Source organism: Nicotiana tabacum, chromosome 17 (genome assembly GCF_000715075.1).
Source record: "Nicotiana tabacum cultivar K326 chromosome 17, ASM71507v2, whole genome shotgun sequence".
NCBI classification, from domain to species: Eukaryota; Viridiplantae; Streptophyta; class Magnoliopsida; order Solanales; family Solanaceae; genus Nicotiana; species Nicotiana tabacum.
Window position 1 is genome coordinate 118102545 of NC_134096.1, and position 27911 is coordinate 118130455.

At 40.8% G+C, this 27911-nt stretch overlaps 1 protein-coding gene across 1 annotated transcript in view; it reads right to left on the reverse strand.

Moving 5' to 3' along the window:
- LOC142172071 (uncharacterized) overlaps positions 1 to 26531 on the reverse strand; it is a 34268-nt gene extending 7737 nt beyond the window's left edge. Inside the window, exon 1 of the mRNA XM_075235837.1 lies at positions 26153 to 26531. Coding sequence (XP_075091938.1) covers positions 26153 to 26531 — 379 coding nt within the window. The remainder of the gene's footprint in view (positions 1 to 26152) is intronic.
- Positions 26532 to 27911: the final 1380 nt, after the last annotated feature.

Sequence of the window (27911 nt, forward strand, 5' to 3'; positions counted from 1 at the left end):
CGTGTTAAGTTGTATATATGATTTGTGGCGGTACGTGCGAGGCTTGACAGCCGCCGTAATTGATTTTATTTGACTGCATTCGAGTATTATTGCCTGTTATGTGTAGATGGAACCTGGAAGAATTATGATGGTTTAGACCACTACTCGAGGTTTGTATTTTGCTGCGGTTTGAGAATTTAGTTGCGTGTTGCATTGGTTCTTCTGGAATGAGCTAAGTAGAAGGTTTCTATATGATGAAATGTGTACCTATTGGTGGTTCGAGAGTTATGATGAAATTCTTGTACTCTTGCGTACTGGTATGTTAGGTACAGTGAGCGGCATGGGAATTGGAGGTTGAGGATCAAAGTTGCAGTTGAGGTTGACAAGAATGTCAAGGGCTCAGATGAGCAGGGAAGAATTCAGTTGTTTAGAGTAAGCTGGTATTGTTTTTAGCGTCACCTGAGATCTGTGTACTGAGTTGCAGATTCTTGATTTACTTTGCAACATTAGAGTGGCTGGCAGTATGGATGTGCAGATTTGTTACCTGGTGTGGAAGGTCGTGGGGGTGTATCCCACGGGAAGATTGTATAAGTGTGACATGTAGTCACTGGATTGATTAAAGATTTAAAACCAAGTATGAAGATTGTGGTACTAATGCTAATGTGAGAATTGATGCCTGAAGGGCGCTCGGTTCGTTTGATTGTAGACTGTGGAAGTTTGTTCAGGATTTGACGACTGTTCTTATGTGTCGTGAATATGTCAGTGTGGGTCCTTGAGAGGCTATTTAGCCAAGCATGGTATGATCAGAATTGGTTTGAGGTCCGTGGATGGATCTAAATGTCAATGTGGGCTCTATATTAGGCCGGATGTGCTCATCTTAGCATAGCATTTTTTCAGAAGGGTCTTCGGGCCTTGGATGTTATTTTTGTCGTCAACTATTCCGTGTAATCTATATTATACCAGGTGGGTTGTGAGGTGGTTTGATTATTCACACTCGTATTGAGATCCCGTATAGTTTGTGGTATTATGTGAGCAGGATGGCTCTCGAGATGCAGATCATATATCGCACCTTAGTCGTGCTTGAGTTTGATAGCATATGACGCTACCCGTCTCCCCAGGATTTGTATTATGCGCTTGGCGTGCTTATGGTTGATATTCGGCCATTTCATGAGTATAAGCGTTACGACTCGATGTTTCTTTTCCTTAGATTATTATGTGTAGATCGGGTGGTACGCTGCCATGGATATGTTGATTAGATCGGATGGTACGCCGCCACAGGTATCATGGTTGGATCGGGTTGCACGCCGTAACGGTATCATGTGTGGATCGGGTTGCATGCCGCAACATCGTGTTATCGAGTACAGTTTCCCATATCTATTATTGCGTGTTTTGCTTCTCATTTCCCGAGGAAAGTTCATAACATCCTTTCGGTTGTTTAATTAGTTACGTGGGTTGAGTAGTTCTTTCCAGAGTTCGTTTCCTTATGTATCACATTCGAGTCCATAGCTTGTTAGCGCATTGTGACATCATTTGAGGCTTTTGCAGTGTCTGAGGTGGCTTATTGCCTGAGCAGCTTGTACTGGGGTGAGACGCAATTAATGGACCTGGGATCAGTACGATCAAATTTATATGAAGCATACTAAAGAGAAAATATTGTTATTCAGTCCAGAATGAGGTAATGGTTCTTGTCGGGAGGAGAGATTCCATGTCACGACCCAAAATCCATTAAAAGTCGTGATGGCGCCGGACACCACTATCACGCAAGCCAACACTAAATAGCTAATTAAATTTTTATTTTAATATTTTTGAAATCATAAATTTCCTTCAATTTAACTAGTAAAAGATGAACTTTACGGAATTAAATAATAATATTTTCCACTTTCAATACTGAATATCCCATAATCATCCCAGAACCCGATGTTACAAGTGCATAAGCATTTACTAGGAAATAAAATGAATAAAATACAGCATCTGACCAGAATATAAATTTGGACAGGAAAGAAGATACAAACACTCTGAAGGAGACTCTGCTGGCTGTGGATCGTAACATGGAGTACAACTCACCTAAATCCCCGCATAAACCACGCAGTTGCGCCCACAAGGCCACTGACCATACATGTGCCTATACAACAAAATGTACAACAAGTGTAGTATGAGTACGAAAATATTGCGTACCCAATAAGTATTCAGTCTAATCTCGAAAAAGTAGTGACGAGAGGTCGACTTCGACTCTTACTAGTGGTTCAATAATATCAGGTACAGTACAGAGGTAAATAAATGTGAGGCAGAGTAAATAAATGAATTTAATAAACATAAAGATACGTGATACAACCCCCCTCTTTACAATGAACTCAAGCTTCCCGTTTGAAATTCCCTCCTTAACCGGAGGACATATAAGGGTGTAGTGGACCTCATCAAGTAGATCATCATAAATTCAAATTCGAAAAACTCACGGATACACTGGCTGCTTGCCGAATATTACGCACGATTTCATGAGGATATGATATAGGAACCGCCAAGGTGTACGGCCTGATCCAACATAAAAGTAAACTGTGCACCGCCGAGGGTCGAACGACACAAATCATAGATGCATCTATTAACCTGCCGAGGCGAACGACCCTCTCCCATGAGAGTGTGGTACAAAAATTCTGCCGAGGCGAACAACCCGATCCCATATGAGTGAAATACATAATCCTGCCTAGGAGAACGGTCTGATCCTATAAGAGTAGTGGAAATTTACCCCGCTCGTGGAATATAATTGCGACGTGGTTAGACATAGAATTTCTCAAATAATAATTTTTATAATATTCTTTAATTCTTTCCAACATATGAAATCCAAGTGAAAACTTTGAAGTCCCGAAATCCTCAATTTCAACTCTTTTCAAGGCGTTTAATAGCATACTCGATCGAAATTCCTTTCAAGGCAAGTAAATAACAAGGTCAAATAACGATATCAGCAAATCATAGTGTAAACCTAGAATTACCCGGACATAGGCATAATTAGTAGTTACGTACGGACTCTTGTCACCTCGTGCGTACGTAGCAGCCACAAATAGAAGCATGTATTAATTTAGTTCACCTGTGGGATTAATTCCTTCTTACAAGGTTAGAAAGGAGACTTACTTTGCTCCGAAGTTTCATAGCCGGCTCCCAAGCCTTTCCAACAATTCAAACCGATGCCCAACGCTCCAAACAATTTCCCAACTCCGTTCGAAAAGTTGATAAAATCACCCTCGGCCTCACGTGCCCGAATTCCAAAATTTTCGAAGATAAACTTTACCCATAACCTCACAAACTCAAATATATAGTTTATTCTCAATTCCATGCCCAAATTCGGGGTCAAAATTCCAAAATACCAAATTCTAGGTTTTCTACCAAAAACCCACAATTTCTACTAATTTTCATGATTAAATCCTCATACAAACCATGTATTTAACTTATAATAAGTGGGAATCACTTACCTTGTGTTGCTTGAAGAAAATCCCTCGTTGAAGCTCTCCAAAATCGCCTCCACCAAGTGGAAAATGGAAGAAAAATGGGCCAAGTCCCGTCTATAAAAATCCTCCTCTGCCCAGCGATCCTCGCACCTGCGGTCACTTGACCACTTCTGCGGTTCCGCAGGTGCGGCAAATGATCCGCTTATGTGGAGATGCCCCCAGCTGCACGCTCTACTTTTGCGCCTTCTCTTCCGCAGGTGCAATCTCGATTCTGCGGCGAGATGACCGCATCTACGGTCTTAGCACTAGCACACCAAAAATTGCATCTGCGCCCTTCTTGGACGCTTCTGTGGCTCCGCACCTGCGGTCCAAACCTTGCAAGTGCGGTTACACCAGAAGGCAGCTGCTTCAACCTTTCTTCCAAGTCCAAACTCGATCTGTTTACCATCCGGATACCACCTGAGGCCCTCAGGACCTCAACTAATTATACCAACACATCCCAAAACATATTACGAACTTAGTCGAGCTTTCAAATCACATCAAATAATAATAAAACCATGAATCGCACCCCAATTCAAGCTTTATGAACTTTAGGACTTAAAACTTCTACATTCGATGCCGAAACCTATCAAATCATGTCCGATTGACCTCAAATTTTGCACACAAGTCACATTTGACATTACGGACCTACTTCAACTTCAAGAATCAAAATTCAACCCCGATATCCAAAACCCGATCCGAACATACGCCAAAGTCTGGAATCATCATACGAATCTGGTGGAACCTTCAAATCCTGTTTTCGAGGTCGTTTACTCAAAAATCAAACCTTAGTCAATTTTTTCAACTTAAGGCTATCGAAATGAGAATGTTCTTTCGAAATCAACTCTGAACTTCCGAAATTCCAATTCCGACCACACGTACAAGTCATGATTCCCGAAGTGAAGATTCTCATGGCCTCAAACCGCCGAACGACGCGCTACAACTCAAAACGACCGGTCGGGTCGTTGCATTCTCTCCCACTTAAACATACGTTTGTCCTCGAACGTGCTAAGGACTGCTCTGGAATTGTCTGAAATCATTGTTTAACACCTCGTGCACCTACCCGTGCTACCACAACTCAGTTGAGCACATTTGCCCGAGCTAATTTGAAGATTCTCCCTTTTATTTAGTCAAATAAGCCTTAGAGCCAAATTCCAACATCCGGAACTCTCCACCGGGCCTGCTTTCAACATACGAACACCATATCAATCTCTATGAGATGCACCAATACATGATTGCATACCTTTGCTGAATCCGCACTATGCACTGCATAACTCACATGACCATAATAACATCCTTTGATAACGATATCCGGAATTCCACGAATCCATTGCTCACAACACACCTCCTGTCACATAGAAGTCCTGCTCCAACTCTTGTAATGCTGCCACGACGGAAGAGATGTGTAGAAATTCATAACCAACTACCGAGTCAACAAATCATTGAGTCTATTCTCCTGACAAGAACCATTACCTCATTTTGAACCACGCAACAATAATTGATCTTTAATATGGCTAATACAAATCTGATCGCACTGATCCCAGATCCAATAATCTCGTCTCACCTAGTACGAGCTGCTCAGGCAATAGGACACCTCAGACACAACCACTAGTCTCATACTATGCCACAATGTTCCAACAAGCTACCAACTCGAATGTGATACATAAGGAAAAATGAACTCTAGAAAGAACTACTCAACCCACATAACTAATTAGACAACCGAAAAGGTATTATGAACCTTCCTCAGAAAATGGGAAACAAAACACACAAGAATAGATATGGGAAACTGTTAACTACCATCACACTGTTATGGCGTGCAACCTGATCCACACATGATACCGTTGCGGCTTGCAACCCGATCCAACCATGATACCCGTGACGGCGTGCCACCCGATCCAAATAATATACCCGTGCATTCCACCTGATTCACACATGATAATCTATAAGGAAATACTTACCGAGCTAAAATGCTCATACCTACTAAATACCCGAATGCCAACCACAAGCACGCGAAGTGCATAATACAAATCTTGGGGAGACAGATAGCGCCATACACTACGAAACCGAAGCACAATTAAGGTGGAATAAATGACCTGCATCTCGAGAGCCATCCCGCTCTCAAAACACCACAACTACATGGGATCTCAATACGAGTGCGAATAATCATACTGTCTCACAACCCACATGGAACAATAGATATTACACGGAATAACTGACGACAAAAATAACATCCAAGGCCTGAAGACTCCTCCGTAAACAATGCTATGCTAAAATGAACACATCCGGCCTGATATGGAGCCCACATTCATATTTAGGTCCATCCACGAACCTCAAGCCAATTCTGATCGTACCGCACTGGGCTAATAGCCTTTCAAGGGTTCACAATAACCCCTTTGCCCATGACGCACAAGAACATCCGTCGAATCCAAAACGGACTTCCCTAGTCCACAACCAGATGCATCAAGCGCCATTCAGGCATAAATTCTCACATCAACGACTCTATACTTGGTTTCAATCTTTAATCAATTAAGTGACTACCTGTCACACTTATACAATCTTTCCATGGTTCACGCTCCCCCTACCTTTCGCACCAGAAAACGAGTCTATACATCCATACTACCGGCCACACAAACGCTGTAAAGCAAATTCAAGAATCCGCAATCAGTATGCAAAGCCCCTCACACCCGACACCGATCTCAGGTGCCACTAAAGACAACACTAGCTTATTCTAACAATCTGAATCCTTTCTCGCTCATCCGAGCTCATGTTATTCTTGCCAATACCAAACGACAACCTTGACCCTTAACTTTCAAATTTCCATGCTGCCCACTGCACCTAAATCATGCCAATGCGCAAGAGTACAAGAATTTCATCATAACTCATGAACCACTAATAGGATAAACACTTCATCATATAGAAACTTTTTACTTAGCTCATTTCAAGAGAACCATTGCAGCACGTGACTGAATTCTCATATCCGCAAAAAATACCAACATTAAGTAGTGGTCTAAACCACCATAACCCTTCCGGGATCCATCTACACATAACAGGCCATAACACTCGAATGCCTCTACATAAAATCGATTACGGTGGCCGTCAAGTCTCGCACATACAGCTACAAAGCACATGTATAACTTAACACGCTGAAGGAACTGATCATTGCCACCATCATGCCAATCCAACCATTGCTAACCGATCCGACTTCTTTTAATTTACTCTGGATTTGCCTTAGGAATAATAATAATAGCTTCATTCAAAACATCATGAACCCAAATCCGCACTCATCTTGAGTGACCTTATATCACGATCAATCTGTCTAAAATCCCACGAACCGTCTCATACCTTCCTTGTGCGCATATTCGCATCCTCAACTGGTATGCCTATCCTGATAATTCCTCTACTAATCCGAAGGTATCATAGAACACTCCAAGCCCCTTTTCACAATTCGCTGCAAAAGCTCAATTCTTAACCATGCTGCGGGCTTGAAATCCTTAGGCACCACATTTTTAACTTTTGAAATCACTTGGACCGTTGTTGAGAGTCACCCACTCTAACTTGGTCCCGAATATAACCAAACTCCAAGGATCCACTAGCACATGAGCACCCTCTCAAAGAAGCACCCGACTGAATCACTTTCCTTGTAAATCACCTCTACACGAAACATAAATCCTGATTCTTCCCAAAGCCTGAACATGGGTCGATAAGGCCAATTATAGCACACATCCCTCAAATCCTTGCTCAAATTACCACTGATATTCTCTTTCCTTAGTCGTAATAACCTACCAATACACCGATAACTAGAAACTTCACATGTAGATAACCATGCAATTCAATCGTAGGCGGTTGGCCTCTCCCACTTAGCTCGAAGCTACCATTGCCTAACTCTGGAACCCACCAAGGTTCATTCTTACTCTCTGACATGCCCTTGCGCTATCGACCCGCCAAATTCCTCAAAACCTTCCAACGATATGGCACCGAGCACAATTACTACGAAACCAATAAACCATCCCGGGTCTGTGCCCATTCACCAGCTGTACAAACCCATTCACTCCCTATTGACATCAACTAAAGGTGCGATGACACATTCGAATCCAAGGTCATGTTGTATCCTTATTCATATCCTTTCTATCATCCAACCTTCCTCCTCATAGCAAACAATATGCCAAATTAATCCCGTAGACCTAGTCACTTCCCACCATGAATCCCAAATCACTCTAAACCTCCCTCAAGGCGTGTAGCTATCCTATCACAGAACCCACATGCTACTCTGCCACTCTCCCTCTTTGGTCAAACTCATTCCTTTAAGCAACTACTCGACTCCTGCTTCTCACACTTGGCCTTCTAGAAGTTTAACCACCGCAAGACGCCTCCCACATGTCCTTCCTCACCCTTCGTTGTCCAGTTGTTGCCTTAAATCAAAATCCCTCTCTATAGCATTTGAACCAATAGATTGCTAATAACTTCAAACCTTTTCGAAGGTCATATTTCTCGAGCCGTCAACATTAGAAATACCCATTCGATTCCAAAATTTCTGCACTCCGCTGTCTCTAACGACTGTTTCCTTGACACCATCTCACACTACTCTGCCCCAAAGGCAATTGATGAAGACCATACCACCGGCGAACTTAACACATTCAATCAAAGACGATGACACCACATCACAAATGAAAATTCCACCACGCTCGAAAATACCAAGGCTCGTTACCTCATCAATCCAAGCTTGAACATTTATAGTCCGACTGCCTTCCCTCCGCCGGAATAAAATACTGAATCTCTAAATCTTGCACTAAGTAAACATCCTTCCAAGTCATTCATTGCTTCGACATATAGACAAGCATCTTACCATTACACCACACTGTTCGATAGAAACACATGAATTGTCATAACAATCAATGCCAAATCTCAAAGCTTAGGTAGTACTGATACTGAGCTAAAACGACAGAACGACTTTCTGCAAGGCGACTACAATAGCCCAATCAATTACGCAGGGAGAAATATCCTGCACCACGTCTGTAGTACCATTACAATTCGTCGGTTCCCAATTGATAGCAAGCGCTTTACGTCACATAAGATTGAATAGAAAAGAAATAAAGGCATAAGCCTCAGAGGGATCAAATCGCACGATGAGGAATCAACAAGGGAAGTGCTCCTAACAGCCCTGTAGCCTCTCGAAGATAAGTACAGATGTCTCTGTACCGATCCGCAAGACTCTACTAGACTTGCTCATGACTGGTGAGACCTAAGTGAACCTAGTGCTCTGATACCATATTGTCACGACCCAAAATCCGTTAAAGGTCGTGATGGCGCCGGACACCACTGTCAGGCAAGCCAACACTAAATAGCTAATTAAATTCTTATTTTAATATTTTTAAAATCATAAATTTCCTTCAATTTAACTAGTAAAAGATGAACTTTACAGAATTAAATAATAATGTTTTCCAATACTGAATATCCCATAATCATCTCAGAACCCAGTGTCACAAGTGCATGAGAATTTACTAGGAAATAAAATGAAATAAAATAAAGCATCTGTCTGGATTATATAAATTTGGATAGGAAAGAAGATACAAACACTCCGAAGGAGATTCTGCTGGCTATGGATCGTAACATGGAATACAGCTCACCTAAATCCCCGCATCAACCATGCTGATGCGCCCACAAGGCCACTGACCATACATGTGGCTGTACAACAAAATGTACAACAGGTGTTGTATGAGTACGAAAACAACGCGTACCCAGTAAGTATCCAGTCTAATCTCGAAGAAGTAGTAATGAGAGGTCGACTTCGACTCTTACTAGTGGTCCAATAATATCAGGTACAGTACAGAGGTAAATAAATGTGAGACAGAGTAAATAAATGAATTTAATAAACATAAAAATACGTGATACAACCCCCCTTCTTTACAATGAACTCAAGCTACCCATTTGAAATTCCTTCCTTAACCGGAGCACATATAAGGGGGTAGTGGACCTCATCAAGTAGATTATCATAAATTCAAATCCTGAAAACTCACGGATACACTGGCTGCTTACGCACGATTTCATGAGGATATGATATAGGAACCACCGAGGCGTACAACCCGATCCAACATAAAAGTAAATTATGCACTGCCGAGGGTCGAACGACACGAACCATAGATGCATCTATTAACCTGCGGAGGCGAACGGCCCGCTCCCATGAGAGTATGATACAAATTTCTGTCGAGGCAAATGACCCGATCCCATATGAGTGAAATACATAATCCTGCCGAGGCGAACGGTTCGATCCCATAAGAGTAATGGAAATTTACCCCTCTCGCGGAATATAATTGCGACGCGGTTACACATAGAATTTCTCAAATAATTAATATTATAATATTCTTTAATTCTTTCCAACATATGAAATCCAAGTGAAAACTTTCAAGTCCCGAAATCCTCAATTTCAACTCTTTTCAAGGCATTTAATAGCATACTCGATCTAAATTCCTTTCAAGGCAAGTAAATAACAAGGTCAAATAACGGTATCAGCAAATCATAGTGTAAACCTAGAACTACCCGGACATAGGCATAATTAGTATCTACGTACGGACTCTCGTCACCTCGTGCGTACGTAGCCCCTACAAACAGAAGCATGTATTAATTTAGTTCACCTCTGTGATTAATTCCTTCTTACAAGGTTAGAAAGGAGACTTACTTTACTCCGAAGTTCCATAGCCGGCTCCGAAGCCTCTCCAACAATTCAAACCGATGCCTAACGCTCCAAACTAGTCAATAAATGTGCAATCCCATAAAAATATACTCTAACACTCACAACAATTCAATTGAAACAATTTCCCAACTCCGTTCGAAAAGTTGATAAAATCACCCTCGGGCCCACGTGCCCCGATTCCGAAAATTTTCGAAGATAAACTTTACCCATAACCTCACGAACTCAAATATATAGTTTATTCTCAATTCCATGCCCAAATTCGTGGTCAAAATTCCAAAATACCAAATTTTAGGTTTTCTACCAAAAACCCACAATTTCTACTAATTTTCATGATTAAATCCTCATACAAACCATGTATTTAACTTATAATAAGCTGGAATCACTTACCTTGTGTTGTTTGAAGAAAATCCCTCTTTGAAGCTCTCCAAAATCGCCTCCACCAAGTGAAAAATAGAAGAAAAATGGGCCAAGTCCTGTCTATAAAAATCCTCCTCTGCCCAGCGATCCTCGCACTTGCGGTCACTTGACCGCTTCTGCGGTTCCGCAGGTGCGGCAAATGATCCGCTTCTGCAGAGATGCCCCCAGCTGCCCGCTCCGCTTCTGCGCCTTCTCTTCCGCAGGTGCGGTCTCGCTTCTGCAGCGAGATGACCGCATCTGTGGTCTCAGCACTTCCTCACCAAAAATTGCATCTGCGCCCTTCTTGGCCGCTTCTACGGCTCCGCACCTGCGGCCCAAACCTCGCAAGTGCGGTTACGCCAGAAGGCAGCTGCTTCAGCCTTTCTTCCAAGTCCAAACTCGATCTGTTTACCATTCGAATTTCACCCGAAGCCCTCGGGACCTCAACCAATTATACCAACACATCCAAAAACACATTATGAACTTTGTCGAGCCTTCAAATCATATCAAACAACGCTAAAATCATGAATCGCACCCCAATTCAAGCTTTATGAACTTTAGGACTTAAAACTTCTACATTCGATGCCAAAACCTATCAAATCACGTCCGATTGACCTCAATATTTGCACACAAGTCACATTTGACATTATAGACCTACTTCAACTTCCAGAATTGAAATCTGACCTTGATATCCAAAAGGTCCACCTCCGGTCAAATTTCTCAAAAAGCTTTAAATTTTTGACTTTCGCCAAATGACCCCGAAATGACCTACGGACCTCCAAATCCACTTCTGGACGCCCTCCCAATACCGAAATCACCATACGGAGCTATTCCCAGACTCGGAATCCCAAAAGGACATCGATAACATTGAAATGCACTTCAACCCAAATTTATGAAATTCTTCCAAAATGCTAACTTCCACAAATGCACCGAAACGCTCCCGGGTCATCTAAAACCCGATCCGAACATACATCCAAGTCTGGAATCATCATACGAACCTGGTAGAACTTTCAAATACCAATTCCAAGGTCGTTTACTCAAAAATTTAACCTTAGTCAATTCTTTCAACTTAAGGCTTCCGAAATGAGAATTTTCTTTCCAAATCAACTCTGAACTTCTGAAATTCCAATTTCGACCAGGCGTACAAGTCATGATTCCCGAAGTGAAGATACTCATGGCCTGAAACAGCCGAACGACGTGCTAGAGCTCAAAACGACCGGTCAGATCGTTACACTCCATAAATTGTAATTTGGTGGGTGGCTATGAGTTCTATGCATTTTCTCTATCGTGGCAGTATTGCGAGAGTTTAAGCAAGGCTTAATTGTTCATGAGGTATACTACGGGCTTCGGTCGGTGGAAATTTTAGCTTATGTGCTTTGGAAAGATTGCCTTGGGCAAGTGAGTTATGTAGTGCATGGAAAAAATTCAGTGAGAGTATACAATCATGTATTGGTACATCGTCTGGTGATTGAAATGGCATTTGTATGTTGGAAGACGTTGGAATTTGGCCCTAAGGCTTATTTGCATAAATAAAGGGGATGATCTTTAGATTTGCTCGAGTTAATGTGCTCAGCTAGGTTGTGGTAGCACGGGCAGGTGCATGAGGTGTTAAACAGTGATTTCAGATAACTCCAGAATAGTTCATAGCATGTTCGAGGACGAACGTATGTCTAAGTGGGAAAGGATGTAACGACCCGACCGGTCGTTTAGAGCCCTAGAGCGTCACTCAGTAGTTTGGGGCCACAAGTAGATTCACTACAGGTATTAGGACTTGTACGCATGGTCGGAATTTAATTTAGGGAAGTTCGGAGATGATTTGAAAAGAAAATTCTAAATTCGAAAGCTTTAAGTTGGAGAAATTAACTAAAGTATGATTTTTGTGTAGACGACCTCGGAATTGGGATTTGAAGGTTCCAACAGGTTTGTATAATAATTTTGGACTTAGGCGTATGTTCGGATCAGGTTTTGGATGACCCGGGGGCATTTTGGCGCCTATTGTGGAAGGTTAGCATTTTGGAAGAATTTCATTAATTTGAGTTGAAGAGCATTTCAATGATATCGACGTCCGTTTGGGATTCCGAGTCTGGGAATAGCTCCGTATAGTGATTCGGGTGTTGGGAGCACATCCGGATGTGGATTTGGAGGTCCGTAGGTCGTTTTGGGGTCATTTGGCAAAAGTTAGAAATTTGAAGGCTTATGAGAAGTTTGACCGGGAGTGGACTTTTTGATATCGGGGTCGAATTCCGATTCCGAAAGTTGGAGAAGGTCCGTAATGTCGAATGTGACTTGTGTGCAAAATTTGAGGTCAATCGGACGTGATTTGATGGGTTTCGGCATCGAATGTAGAAGTTTGAGGGACAAAGGTTCATTAAGCTTGGATTGGGGTGCAATTCATGATTTCAACGTTGTTTGATATGATTTGAGGCATCGAGCAGGTCCGTGTTATGTTTTGGGACAGGTTTGTGTGATTGAACGGGGTCTCGGGGGCCTTCGGTGTGTTTCGAGATGGTTTCAGATCATTTCGGGCTGTTTTTGACTGCTATTGCTAGTATCTGGTTTCCTTCATCACGAATGCGAAGGGTGTCCCGCGTCCGCGAAGAGGAATTTGAGGCAGCTGGGTTTTTCCTTTGCGAATGCGAGGTGGAGGTCGCGAACGCAGAGAGTTGCCTTAGGAAGCTTACGCGAACGCGACACAGAGGTCGCGAACGCGAAAAAGAAAAACGGAGTGGGGGCCTGCAGTAGTTTGGCCTTCGTGAATGCGGAGCTCTAGACGCGAACGCGAAGCAGTGTAGTCTGCAGCCTTCGCGAATGCGAGGCTTTGGTCGCGAACGCGAAAAAGGGCCTGGCCTGGGCAGATTGTTTTAAAGACGAGATTTGGCCATTTTTCCTCTATATTTCATTTGGTTGGGCAATTTTTGGAGCTCTTGGGAGGGAGATTTTTGTCATCTATGTCAAGGTAAGTGATTCCCACCTATTGCAAGTTAAATACGTGGATTTTATACGGATTTAGACATGAAAATTTGTAGAAATTTGGGATTTTGAAGAAAAACCTAGAAATTGGTAGTCTTGGATTTGGATCGCGAATTTTGGCATGAAATTGAGAATAACTTATATATTTGAGTTCGTGAGGCTATGAGTAATGGTTATCTTCGAATATTTTCGGAATCCGGGCACGTGAGCCTGAGGGTGATTTTATCGACTTTTCAAGCGGAGTTAAAAATTGATTAATTATGAGTATTTGAGCATATTTTGATTGGGTTGCATCTTATTTGACTAGTTTTGGAGCAACGAGCATCGGTTTTTAGTTTTTGGAGCGGCTTTGGAGCTGTTTATGGAATTGCGGAGCGAGGTAAGTCTCCTTTCTAATCTTGTAAGATGGAATTAACCCCATAGGTGAAATAATTCAATATGTGCTTCTATTTGTGGGGGATACGTACGAACGAGGTGACGAGAGTCCGTGCGTAGCTACTATCATGCTTAAGTCTGGGTAGTCTAGGACCCAAATCATGCTATACTTGTGATGTGTGCAACCTTCTTGTTAATTTGATTGCTTAAATCACATTGAACTTGGTAAAAAAAATTTTAAAGGATAAAATTCGTTTTCTTGGCCGTTAAATGAGAATTGGCATTTTCTTAAATAATTGACCCTTAATAAATTCTTGATTTGGTTGTTTGAATGTATTTATCTTTTGTGGAGCGGGCCGAACGCCTTGACAGATTAAATATATGCATCTATGGTTCGCGTCGTTCGACCATCGGTAATTCACAATTTAAATATTTATACTGGAGCGGGTCATACGACCTCGGCATGCTTTGCGCATGATTGCTTTGGAATTTACCATAAATGATATTGCCTCCTTGGCCTGAGATAAATTGTTAAATAATGGAAAATAAATTTGGAGATTTCTTAATTATAAAAGAACTGCTTACTTACTTCAAAAATATTGAACTTGCAACCGTTTTATATAATCCATGCTTAATTATATCATTGGTATATTAATTATAGCCCATAGTAAGTGTCCGAGTCGACCCCTCGTCACTACTTCTTTGAGGTTAGGCTGGATACTTACTGGATACACGTTGATTTATGTACTCATGCTACACTTGCTGCACATTTTTTGTGTGCAGGTATATATATGTCTAGAGGCCTTGTGGGAGCAGAGGCGCGATTATTATGGAGACTTAGGTGAGCTGCACTCTCTATTACGATCCGCATCTAGCAGAGTCTCCTTCAGAGTATTTATATTTCTCCTGTCCAAATTTATATTTTGGATAGATGTTGTATTTTATTTTACTTCCTAGTTGATGCTCATGCACTTGTGACATCGGGTTTTGGGGTGATTATAGGTTGTCCCGTATTAAAATTTGTTGAAAACATTATTAGTTATCTTGTAAATTCCATCTCTTATTATTTAGTTGAAGGAAAAATGTTATTTCAAAATATTAAAAACGAGAAACAAATTGAGTATTTATTGTTGGCTTGCCTGACAGCGGTGTCCGGCGCCATCACGACCTTTAATGGATTTTGGGTCGTGACACCTAAGTGGAACTGGACTTGTTCATCCCATTCAGAGAAATTCAATCCGTTGAACACAGTAACAAACGAAGCGTGCGAATGAAGAGGAATAGATGCAAAATAGATAATACATGCTGACAAATCAATATGGATTCAACAAGGCAAAATCAATATGGATTCAACAAGGCAGTTAAAGCATATCACAATTCTCCTTTGGTTAAATACTCTGATACACTATCATAAGTTAAATGACATTTAATATTTAATAAGTAATTAAATATTTAAACCAAATATATATGACATCTTTGGACAGACAATATATATTTGATTAAAGAATATTAATTTACCTCATCATATTCACTATTCATAGAATAATTGATCCACCTTTGGATAAATCCTTAAGTTCTAGAAATAGTGAAAATTAATTTATCCATTTATTTTCCATTATAGGCATTTCATTAATTTCATGGATAAACTACAATTTATGTGCATATTTTCATGATCATGCTAGTTTGGCCACTTTGGTGACTAACAAACTATATAAACATAAATGCATACATAAAATAAACATCAGAAAATTTTATGCATGTGAATATTTTAAACAATCTAGTTTGATCACTTTGGTGACTAACAAATTATATAAACATTAATCACATTCATAAAATAAACAATAAATGACTTTATCAACTAATAGTCCAAACAAATTATTACAATCAGCTTTACGACTTATGTGGAAGAAGCATGACTTAAAACCTTATAAGTATCAAATAAACGACATCCTTAAAAGGAATTAGTCATCCCTGATGGCCTCAAATTGGACATCATAATTAATTCATAAATTTCAGGTAAAATAAAGAAGTTAAACTTAATAGGCAGAATTGTGTGGGCTTAAGCCAACTTACTGTAGTAGGGCATCTATAAACAACTTTTACGTTTTTATCATATTTTGCATAATTGCCTCTAAAAAATTGTTAAACACTCAAATCTGTTCAACTATATTGAAAATATTCTCAAAAGGCACTTTGAGAATTGAAGCAGTAATAATGTTTCAACGTTTTCGACGAAAGAAAGCCAACAAGGATGATAAAATATTTAAAGACATGATTTCGTAATTGTCGAATGCACACGCAATTTTTAAATAGCAACAAATTCATAAATATTGTTCTTTTCAACGAAGGTTATAGTTCAAGTAATCCAGGCTCATGATACCACATTTAAATATAAACTTTAATTTATACAAGGATCTTGAACATGATAATCTTACATATAATCGTTACAGAAAATATTTCTGAAGTGGAAGTCATTATCACGAAGCAGAAGCGTTAATAGAAGTGTTTGATAATGGATAGTGAGGCAAAGTTTTTTCGGAAAATATTTTCAGCAAAATATTTTTATTCGTTCCAAATACATTTTAGGATTCAAATTTCAATAGAGGCAAAAAAAACTATAATTAATTTTTTTCTCGTTTGTCCAAGTATTGTAGGCAGAATTATTCGATACCAGTACCAAGTGGTATCGAAATGTCGTTACAAGTCCTGTCCTCGTGATTCGAGTCAATATAGGCTAATACTGTACGGCTTTCTGTCCTCGTTATGTCCACTATCAGTCAAATAAAGTCATGCAAGACATTTCAATTCATATGAACCTGTTGTCATGCCGGATATTATTGTTTACCCGTAAAATGATACTGTTGAATTTATATGTGATTTTTAGACAAGTAAATTAACTTGATCCTAAAATAATATAATAAACGAAGAAATACACAATACTTAGCCTTACAATGTAGATAAAATAGCAAAGATAGTGATTCCGTGAGCACGGTTTTCGGATACAGTAATGATGAGATCAAAAAGTAAGAGAGTAAAATTGTATAAATCTTTGTATAAAATATAGTATATGTTCTTGCCAGAAATTTCCTGTGATTTACAATGGTAATTGAGCTCACTATTTATAGCTATGCCTAGGGAAAGAGGTCCTAGGATCGTGCCCTCCTTTAATGCCAATTATGAGGGTCATTGATGAAGATGTAACGTTGAGCATAAATGCCAAATTCTCTGTAACGGACTGTCACTATTAATACTGTAGAATATTTCTTAATAAATGCTACCGGACGCAGGGCATTTTATACACTTTTATGAACGTTATTCGTTCCGGTGACAAGAGCAGTGGCTGCATTAGGTCCTCAACCATCCCATCTTGGATTCTATGTGTCCTCCTTTTAGTCAACCACATGTCATATCATATTTTACCCTATACAGATAGTCTCCCTGCTTTCCGGTGTCATAACTTTTTGTTACGGGGAAGTTGGTAGAGACACCTTTTTGGCGATAATTACTATAATTCCCTCTGAAGATGTCTGACAGTTGATTAGATGCACGTCTCTCCATATTTAATGCCCCGAACACGCGTCGTCCCATAATTTAACACAGCTTTTGCCGATTATCGAGGTAATCATGTGTAACGACCTGACCGATCATTTTGAGCATTTGCACTTTTTTCGGTAGTTTACGGGCGTGAGTCGCTCCGTATGATGTATTTTGGCTTGTGTGAATCGTCGGTTTTGATTTTCAGGTAATTCGGGACTGATTTGGAAGATTGATTCTCAACTAGGGAGCTTTAAATTCGAAAGAGTTGACCAAGTTTGAATTTTTAGCATTTGACCTCGAGTTTGAATTTTGATGGTTCCATTAGGTCCGTTGGGTGATTTTGGACTTAGGAGCACGTCCGGATTGTGATTTGGAGGTCCGTAGTGGAATTTGGCTTGAAATGGCGAAAGTTGAAATTTTGGAAAGTTTGATCGGGAATGGATTTTTTGATATCGGGGTTGAAAACCGATTCTGTAAATTGGAGTAGGTCCGTAATGTGAAATGTGATGTATGTGCAAAATTTGAGGTCAATCGGACGTAATTCGATAGGTTTCGACATCGGTTGTGGAAGTTGAAGTTTCAAAGTTCATAGATTTCGATTTGAAGTGTGATTCATTGTTTCGATGTGGTTATGTGTGATTTGAGGCCTCGAGTAGGTCCGTGTTATGTTATTGGACTTGTTAGTATATTCGGACGGGGTCCCGAGTGGCCCGGATGAGTTTTGGACGAGGTTCAGATCATTTTCAGTTCATGTGCAAAGCTGGAGGCTGCTGGTTCTGGTATGATCACACCTGCGGTTGGTTTGCGCAGATGCGATGGCCGCAAAAGTGACAAAGGCATCGCAGATGCGAGAATAGTGTTGGGTGAGGAAGACCGCATAAGCAGAGATTTGGGCGCATATGTGATGCCGCAGGTATGGCAGCTCGAGCACCGGTGCGGAGTTGGAGGGTGTCAACAGAGGTCGCAGGTGCGATGGGATTTATGCACCTGCGATGGTGCAGATGCAGGCAGTGACTCGAAGAAGCAGATATGAGAGGAAGCCGGGCAGTGCAGGTGCGAGGTGTTTCCGCAAAAGCGGTGGTCGCAGGTACAACGAAGTTTCCACAAATACGGATGTGCTAGGCAGAATGTTATATTAAAGGGTTCGCGATTTTGGCTTAATTTTTACATTTTCAAGCTCGGATTGAAGCGATTTTTGGAGAAATTTTTACCATATAAATTGGGGTAAGTGTTCTCTACTCGGTATTCCATGAATCTATCTTCGATTATATGAATTTATGAGTTTTGAACATTGAATTGGAGTCGGATTTGAGTGAAACTAGTATGGTTGGACTCGTAATTGAATGAGTTATTGAATTTTGTAAATTGTTTCGGGTTCCGAGGTGCAGTCCCGGGTTGGGCTTTTGGCCAATTTCCGGATTTTGAATCAAGATTTGATCTTTTTCGATCGAGATTGGTTCCTTTAGCATTGTTTGATGTACTCGAACCGTTCGAATGTCGGAACGCGCGAGATGGCATCTTTGGAGCACCGCTTGGCTTGTTCGAGGTAAGTAACTCTTCTAATCTTAGTGCTGAGGGTATGAAACCCCAAAATATGTGTTATGTGATTGGTATTGAGGTGACGCACATGCTAGGTGATGGGCGTGTGGGTGTGCACCATGTGAATTGGGACTCTGTTGTTTCCATGACACTGTATAGTGGTCCTACTTTGTTAATGTTCATGTTTTCACCATGTGATAAAGTAATTGAGCTCTCAATCATGCTAGATACCATGTTTAGGCTTTATGACGATACTGCTAGGACCCATAGTGGTCGTTTCTTACTGTTATTTCACTGATTTCATTGATATTTCGTACTCAGTCATATTCATGCATTCATATCATATCTCAGTCGTAGTTATTTATTGATACATCATATCATTGTTGTCGAGTTCATGGCATTGTGAGCCCGTGAGTGAGACTGGAGAGTGATGACTGAGTGAGGCCGAGGGTCCGAGTGAGGTTGATATTTTGTGATTGGGCTGCACGCCGCAGCATGTTATATAGCTATTTTGGGATCAGGATGCACGCCGCAGCATGTTATATTGCTATTTTGGGATCGGGCTGCATGCCGCAGCATGTTATATGGATTACATTTTATGGGATCGGGCTGCACGCCGCAACGATATAGCGCTCGGGTTGAAAGGAACCCTTCCGAAGTCTGCACACCCCTAGTGAGCACAGTCGACTATAAATATGGATCGGGTTGCACGCCGCACCGGGTATTGTACAACGCTGAGTGATTGAGTGTGCTGAGCTTAGTGATAGAGAATGTGGGACAATGAGATTGAGTACTCTGAGAGTGTGAGTACATGAGCTTATCATCGAGATGCATTGCATTTGACATGCGTACTTGAGATACATGCATAGAGATGTATTTCCTTCTGCTACCCGGTTTTGGGGACATTTATGATTTTACTTGTATCTTGACATGTAGGCATAAAGAAGTACTTTCCTCATGCTATATGAAAATGAAACATCTTACTATTTGCTGAAAGGAGTTTTGGGAAAAAACCACAGTTTTCACACTTACTCGTACTTTAGCTTTTTCGGTAAAAGATTTGGGTTTTCAATGAGATAGTTGAAAAGAAATGCCTATTTTTCTGGAACTGTGAACGAACTGAGCCTTTTATTTGCAAGTTACTCTTTTGTTATTGTACTATGCTGTTATGAACTGTTGTGGAATATTGGTGTTGTACCTGACCTTTTTGTTAGGTCGTCACTACTTTCAATCTAAGGCAAGGTTTGTTACTTATTGTATACATGGGGTCGGTTGTCTCATACTACACTTCTGCACCTTGCGTGCAGATGTTGGTTGCTGATGTAGCTATGTTCGATGGGAGATGGATTGAAGATGTACCTGCGTTTCGGCTGTAGCTGCCTCTTGTTCGTGATAGCTTTAGATATGTAAAACTTTGTTTATGTACTTTTCAAACAGACGATGTATTTATTTCATTTCCGCTTTGTAAACTCTATTCTTAGAAGCTCATGATTTGTACTACCAGTTCTTGGGGAATGCATCAGATTCAGATAATTTCTTTAATTAATTTCTTTATTAATTATTATTGGAATTGGTTAGTGGTTAACTGGCTTACCTAGCGGGTTGGGTTAGGTGCCATCATAACTAGTCAAATTTTGGGTCATGACAAGGTGGTATCAGAGCTCTAGGTTCATAGGTTCTACAAGTCATGAGCAAATGTATAGTAGAGTCTTGCGGATCGGTATGATGACGTCCATACCTATCTTCGAGAGGCTACAAGACATTTAGGATATACTTCCCATCTTTCTTTCCTTATCGTGTAACATTGATTCAGCTTGAAGTGTAACCCTTTAAATTCCTTCCACGTATTCATATATGCATACGGGAGCTCGGTATCAGTTGTGCATCACCGGCTTGTGATTCTATGAACGAGGTTCAAGATATGTATTATGTGTTTTTGTGATGGGCCAGTCTGGAGGACTTGAGGCCAGGTTTTGACGGTAGCTTGAGCACGGAAATTTCGGTTGTGTGAGCACTTGTTTTTGGGACTTATATGTCCGGTGGTGTCCCTGTTAATGGAATTTGTGGCTAATTGAGCGGTAGAATGACTATGTGGTGAGTATGATATGACTGCGATATATGTTCAGATTGTTCGAATATGACGAGAAGAGTTTACTTGAGATGAATCAAGGACTATCAGGTGTCTGATTTCTGTCTTGATTTGGCGTATGGTTTCGAGTTATGGGTGTGTTGAGGGATCTCTCATGTTGTTTAGTTGTAGAGTGAAGTAGATTCTCATGTCTTGTCAATTCAGAATCAAGAAGATTAAGTGATTGCATAGTAGTCGTGACTGAGGAAGGATATAAAGAGATGTCAGTTTGAGGCAGAGCATGCAGGTTATCTCCTGCGAGGTGTCCTGAGGTTGTGTGGTCCTTATGATGTTTTGTAGAGAGTTCTCTTTTACCAGTGAATGATATATGTTGCAATTTGAGTTTGGATCGCTTGTGGGAGTTGGCTTGACTATTACAAGGGTGAATGCGAGATTTGCAGATGATTTGAGGTATTATATGGTTTGTGTTACATGGGCTTGCGAAGGATTTAGTTGAATTTCAGCGCAAAATTCTGGCAGCAATAAAGTATGGATATCATGATGTTATCGACTATTTTGTTCTATGGCTTCGAGCCAAGCGGGGGAGTCTGCTATCGACGTGTGGGTTGCACGGTTATGTGTTTTATTAGTTCCAGTTTGAGGTATACTAGTGAATCAGTAATGACTTGCAGTAGTTGAGATTGAGGATGACTCGAGTAAGGGAATTTCTGGATACGAGTTGTATTACACTTTATGGGTATATGGGAATCATAAAATAACTGAGTGGTTATTTGCAAAGGATGTAGTGTTCATGGAGTAGGAATTTGCTCGGTTGCTTAGAAGTGTGGGTTACTCTTTATTCCCTTGGGTGTTGGTGTGCTAATGGGGCACGGGTCGTTCGGTCCGTTTGGTCGGTTCAATTGAGATTTGAGTAGAGTGGATGACTCTCGAGAATGGTTCTAATGGATTCAAGATTTATATGTAGCGATTTGGAATTTCAAAGATTTAAATATGGCTAGAAACTGGGAGTTGCATTGGATGGTGTCGAGACTTGTGGCATTTTATATCATTGTGGATTGTGCATTTCAGTACCAAGAAGGTAAAGGAAATAATTTTAGGTTCACATAAGGCCTCTTTAGAGTGGGTGTCTCGGTTGTGGTGCCTTGGGGTTCTTAAGAGGGGAATCAGCGGCTTATGGGCCTTAGGGCGTTATGGTTTTATACCAGGGTCTCTTGTGGTGAATTTTGGTTAGGGATTGTGGTGTTATATCAAGGAGAAGTACCAATTTGAAGTCAATTTGGAAAGGACTTGGAGAAATAGGACAGTGTGGTAGTAAGTTGGGTTTGCACAGTAATGGGTATGATCGGTTCTCTGGGTACTTATGACTTGGCTAGTCTCTACAGGTGTTTCGTGGCAATGCTCTTGGGTCTTGGCAACCTGCGTGGCTGAGTTGAGTTAGAGTGATTCAGTTCTGATAGCTTGGTTATGTGCAAATGGGTTTCGAAGAGTTCTCAATGGTTTTTACCACGGTTTGAGGAGTATATTTTCTACCGGCGTGAGGAATATGTTGCGTATTGGGATTTTCTCCGGGGTGAGATCAAATGGAAGGTCCTTGTCTAATTGAGTACGTAGTTGCTTGTGACTCAGAGCGGACTATGAAGTTCTCGTATTTTTCATATGATGGCGTGGTATATGCGGTGTGTTGTGTGGGATTGTGATTTACGTGAGTGGGATCACAGTTCTGTTTGGAAGCATGGACGGTTTCAGATGACTAGGTAAATGCTATTACTATTTGGCGTGGCTTGATGAGATTATACATTTCAGAAGGGGCAGTGTGTTTTGATTTATGTATACTTCACTCGTATTGCGACACTCTTCTGGTTGATCGACTGCTGATATTAAAATTTTCCTAGGAGGCACGGAAGAATTTTAGAAGTATTCCTCGTGGGATGAGTGATCACGTGCAACTATGCCTTGTAAAAATGACTTAGCGGTTGTTGCAAATATATTCCGGTTAATAAGTTCAGAGTCTCATACCACAGGGAATTAACATATTAAACACAGCTACTAGACTCGCACAATTTCATGCAATCAATCTTCAGAGATATTTACGTAACAAATTTGATGTTTACTAACTAAATATCACGTAATGAAAATGCAATAATGAATAACTAACTACGAACGGGTTGTAGACAAGAATTAGAATGATCTAAGGTTATGAATTCCCCTATTGCCGGAATCCTTTCTGTTGTGTTTTCTATAAATTTGTGTAAGTCTTCTCTACCGATCATGAATGCTCTGAGTGTTATAATTCTCTCTCGAGTAACTACCACAATTTACAAGACATATTCTCCCGAATTACGCTAGCTGGCATTAAGTACGGCTCACTCGGATCGCACCAAGGTTTCGTTATCCCTAATCCCACATTTTAACCCTCCGTATTGATCCCTCATATATGTTAGGAGTGATGTTGTTCAACAATTACCTAAATATACACTCTCTCCCGAGTAATACATACTAAATAGGCACAGTCGATTGAGGGGCCTTCAATCAACAACAATAATAATATAGTTGAGCAAATAGAGAAATTACTACGGCGAATCTATATTAACGTAACAGGAAATTCATCCTCCAATAGGTTCCATCAAAACCCTAGATTAGGAGTTTAGCTACTCATACTCATAGTAACAATATCCCAGATGTTTTGCATAATTAAATTACAAAGTAAAGATGAAAGGATGTAGAAATCAATGATTCTAACTCCCAACGGTTGTTTCACGAGCTATCCTTGCCTCTGGTTGTAAAACTCCTTCAAAAGTTGCATTTTATGTCTATTTATAAGCGTAGGAAAAGACCTAAACGACATAGGCCAAGTCCTAATCAAACCAGGAGACGACATAAGCCTTCAAAGTTTGAGTGTGCGCGCCTCAGACCTCGCCTCGCGAGGCTTCATGCGAGTAGGACCTCGCCCTGGACCTGGCGTCGCCATCCTTAATGCGAGGTGGACCTCGCCTAGCCTGCTCCCACGCAAGCAAAAAGGCTCGCCCAGCCAGCTCCCACACGAGTTATTAAGCTTGCTTCGCCAACTTTCTCATTTATCCGCTGCTCACTCCTTTCTTTCTTCTTTTCAACTGTTTTCGAGCACGCTTTAGACTTTAATTATTCCTTTTGATCTACTTTCATCTCCAATTCACCTACACATAAAATAGACTCCATTACGTGCAAATAAAGTATAATTTATTATTAAAGCATACAAAATGCAAGGCAAATAATGTACTAAATTATGAAATTATAGCCACACATCAATACCCCACACTTAAACATTGCTCGTCTTCGAGCAATCAAACTACACTTATAGACAAAACCTTTTTAAGCAATTCCCTTAACTCATCACACCAAGAATCTTTAAAATAGTTTAAGCACAAAGGTGTGACATCCTCACCTCAAGATTTAACTCATAAATATCATGCCTTATTCACAATTCACTTACTTACTCTAACATGGAGGTCAATGACATTTCCTTTCCTTTATGAATCACGTGCCCTCACCCAACAAAGAGCTTAGTTCAACACACAATAAATTTTAAGAACGTAGGAACTCAACATAGGAAAAATTTACTCGCTCTCAGAAATAACATTCATATGCCACAAATGATGCACCATAGGCTTGCCTGTAGTGTAATACTCTACTAATCGAGCTCATTCAGTCTAGGATCAAGTATGACTTTAATTGGCTGTACTGTAGGCTGTGGGTCGGGTAGGATATATTTTGATATGAGTGACTACACCTCCCTTAAGCACTTTAATACATATACTTTATTACTATAGCCCATACTTATGTTAAACCATAATTCCACCTTCACTTTAATTTATATTTCCCTATACTTCTTTAAGCACAAGTATATCACTAGCCACCACCATCAAGAATTCTTTTTCATACAATAAAGCTATTGTTCTTTTCTTCTTCTTCTTCTTCTTCTTCTTCTTCTTCTTCTTCTTCTTCTTTTTCTCTTTTTTATCCTTTCAATCCAAGTGGCTTTTATTGACATATTTTTTTTCTTCTTTCAAACGGTGCACCTTTCTCCTTATTTCATTTGTTCCACTCAAAATCCAAACCACCACCACACACTTTTAACTTTTACATAATTCATCACAATTCAAGTGCTCATGAGAGGTGACAAGGTTCAAATATATGGTCAATTCAAACAAAGGGGTACGTCTTATAATGTGGTTACTAAAGAAACAAGATTATAGGCTCAAAAGGGTTAACTACATTATATGATATTCAGGCGGGTAAATTTTATATATCTGGCTCAACAAAGAAACGCCTATATCACTTCCCAGACTGAACAAGACTATCATTTTGCTTTGCACACGCACGGGGCAAGTTCTAGACATCAAATGCAATGCACTGAATACATACAAACCTCACACAGACATGGCACATAACTCACTCAGGATTGGTTTTATCACGACACTCCAGTCAAACCAGTCAAGCAAATTTAAGAATCTACGATTTAAGATACTTATACTAGAGTCAAAAATTGAGCCTAAGCGTCACAATTAGAGTGCTAACTATTCTCAAGGCATAACAAAGTTAAGAGATATCGCTGCAATTCAATTCATAGATCAGTGATTTCTACTCCTAAAAATTAAAACTAACTACACCCGGTTCAAATAAAACCTTTGGAAAAGAACCACGGCCCAAAGAAAAACCAAGGGGGAATTACTACACTACGGTACAAGAAAATCTTTTTGGTTTTATTTTCTTTGTACTTAATTCCCTCAAGAAACATGTCTAGGAGATCCATTGTCTGGAAGAGTCTAATTTTTTTACTTTTTTAAAAAAATCTAAGATAACACTAAAAGTCCCCACCCCACAATTATTTCATGCAATGTCCTCAGTGCATACACAACTGACAAAACAAGAAAAAGCATGAGTAGTGTGTAGGAAAAACTCCCTGATCAAGCTGCATCCTTGCCCTCATCCTCTGAGGCTACCCACTCCTCGTCTTATGCTTCCTCCTCATCATCATCTGACTGCTCCGGCTCAGCCTCGGACTGCTCAGGTGTGTTAACATCCTCGTCCTCAGGGAGTCTGTATCCATCACCTATCCCAACCAACTTCTGGGCATAACATTAAGAGGGTACCACTGCTCCAATATGGCCCTCTCCTCTATAGTGGCCGGCCGTCCCCCTATCCGAAGCTGCAAGTCCATCATCCCATATAAATAGGCCATGAAGCTGTCATCGCATGCATTGCGCTCAACCCCTGTCACTGAAGTTCTGGTGTTCTCCTCCTTAACCCGGACATTTGTGAGGTCCGTTGGTTTTATGGGTGGAGCAATGATGTGATCGAACTCCTTCTCCTCCTCCAATTTTTCTTGCCGCAAGTACTGAGTTAGCATGTTTGCAAAGGGCATTCGGTCAATTTTCTTGCTAGTTCGCACTTGGGTCATCTGATAACATATCAAGTGGCCTACATTCACCCTTTTACCCGTCATTAAGAAATACAACACACAAGTCCTCTCACGGCTAATGAGATTGTCATGGCTGCACGGAAGGAGCCGTGAATTGATCAACTTCAACCATACTTGCGCTTCTGCCTTCATATTCTTCTTTGGGAACTTCCTATGGCGGTTGGTTTTCTTATCCCGCACCCAAGCCGCCACATAGTTGACACCACAAAGAGTGTGTCTCAGCTCTCGATAAGTAGGACGGACTATGAAGTGGTCCAAGGGTTCCCCAGGAACATTCGAAGCACCTAAGAAATTGCATATTGCCGAGGCTGAAAAATCTATCAACCTTCCACGAATCGGCACCAGCTATTCAGGATCCTCTGGATCAAACCCAACATACAATTCCCTCACAAGATTGACGTTGATCTCTCCAGAGTTTTGGAACACATAGCTCAACCCCAACTCATTGATGCCTCTCCAAATAGCATGGTACTTGGCTTTCAAGCGACGCTCATGAATAACAGCTTCCGAATGTATGTGTTTTGGCCTACAACGCTTGTACCAATCCTTAACATGTGGGGGTATGCTTTTGATTCCAAATTCCCATTGGCCCTGAGGCTGTGGATGGGTGGCTGCAATAGCTGCAACTGCTCTCAGTCCTTCACCTTTACTGGAAGTAGCTTCCCCCCTTTTCCCATCTTCTAGGGAGGTGCGAAAGTAGCTTCAGCCTTAGACGGAGCAGTGGATGTGGCTTTGCCTTTACCAGTGTCTTTTCTTGGAGGCATATTTTTACCTACACAAGTGATCATAAATCAGTTTAAGCGGTATTGCAACATCTCAAAACATGGTCTTGCCACCCACACTTAGAGTTTAACACATGATTATCAATAGTTTCCGAGGTTACTCAAACTTCACCTCATCGTTTCTTAGCATGAAAATCAAGCAATGACACATGGGTGCTTCTTCCACATTCGAAGCATCAGGCTACTAGTAAGACACCCCACACTTAAGATTTTAAAGTGGTGCACAACTACATAGCACTAGTCTTATAATCCCGGAGACTCGGGCTCTAATGGGGACAAAGAATGCCTTTGAGGCATTATAACAAACACTTAGCAAACACTAGTGCCATGGGAGTGCTTGTAGGGGTGAGGGATTGCCTCACCCTCCCAAATCGGCTTGGGAGTTCCGTACTACCACTTGTTCAAACAATAGCAAAACCATTCCTATGGGGTTTATGGTGTTGAAACACATAAACACATGGTTACAATGAAGAACAACCCCAAAAATTTGTGCCCAATGTCATGCATTCACCCAACTCGATATTGCCAAATAATGGAGATAGAAACCATACCTTAGATGTTTAAGAGAAGGGATTTGCCTTTGAATTGTTGTTGCAAGTGAAGGAAATAGAAGAAGAGTGCT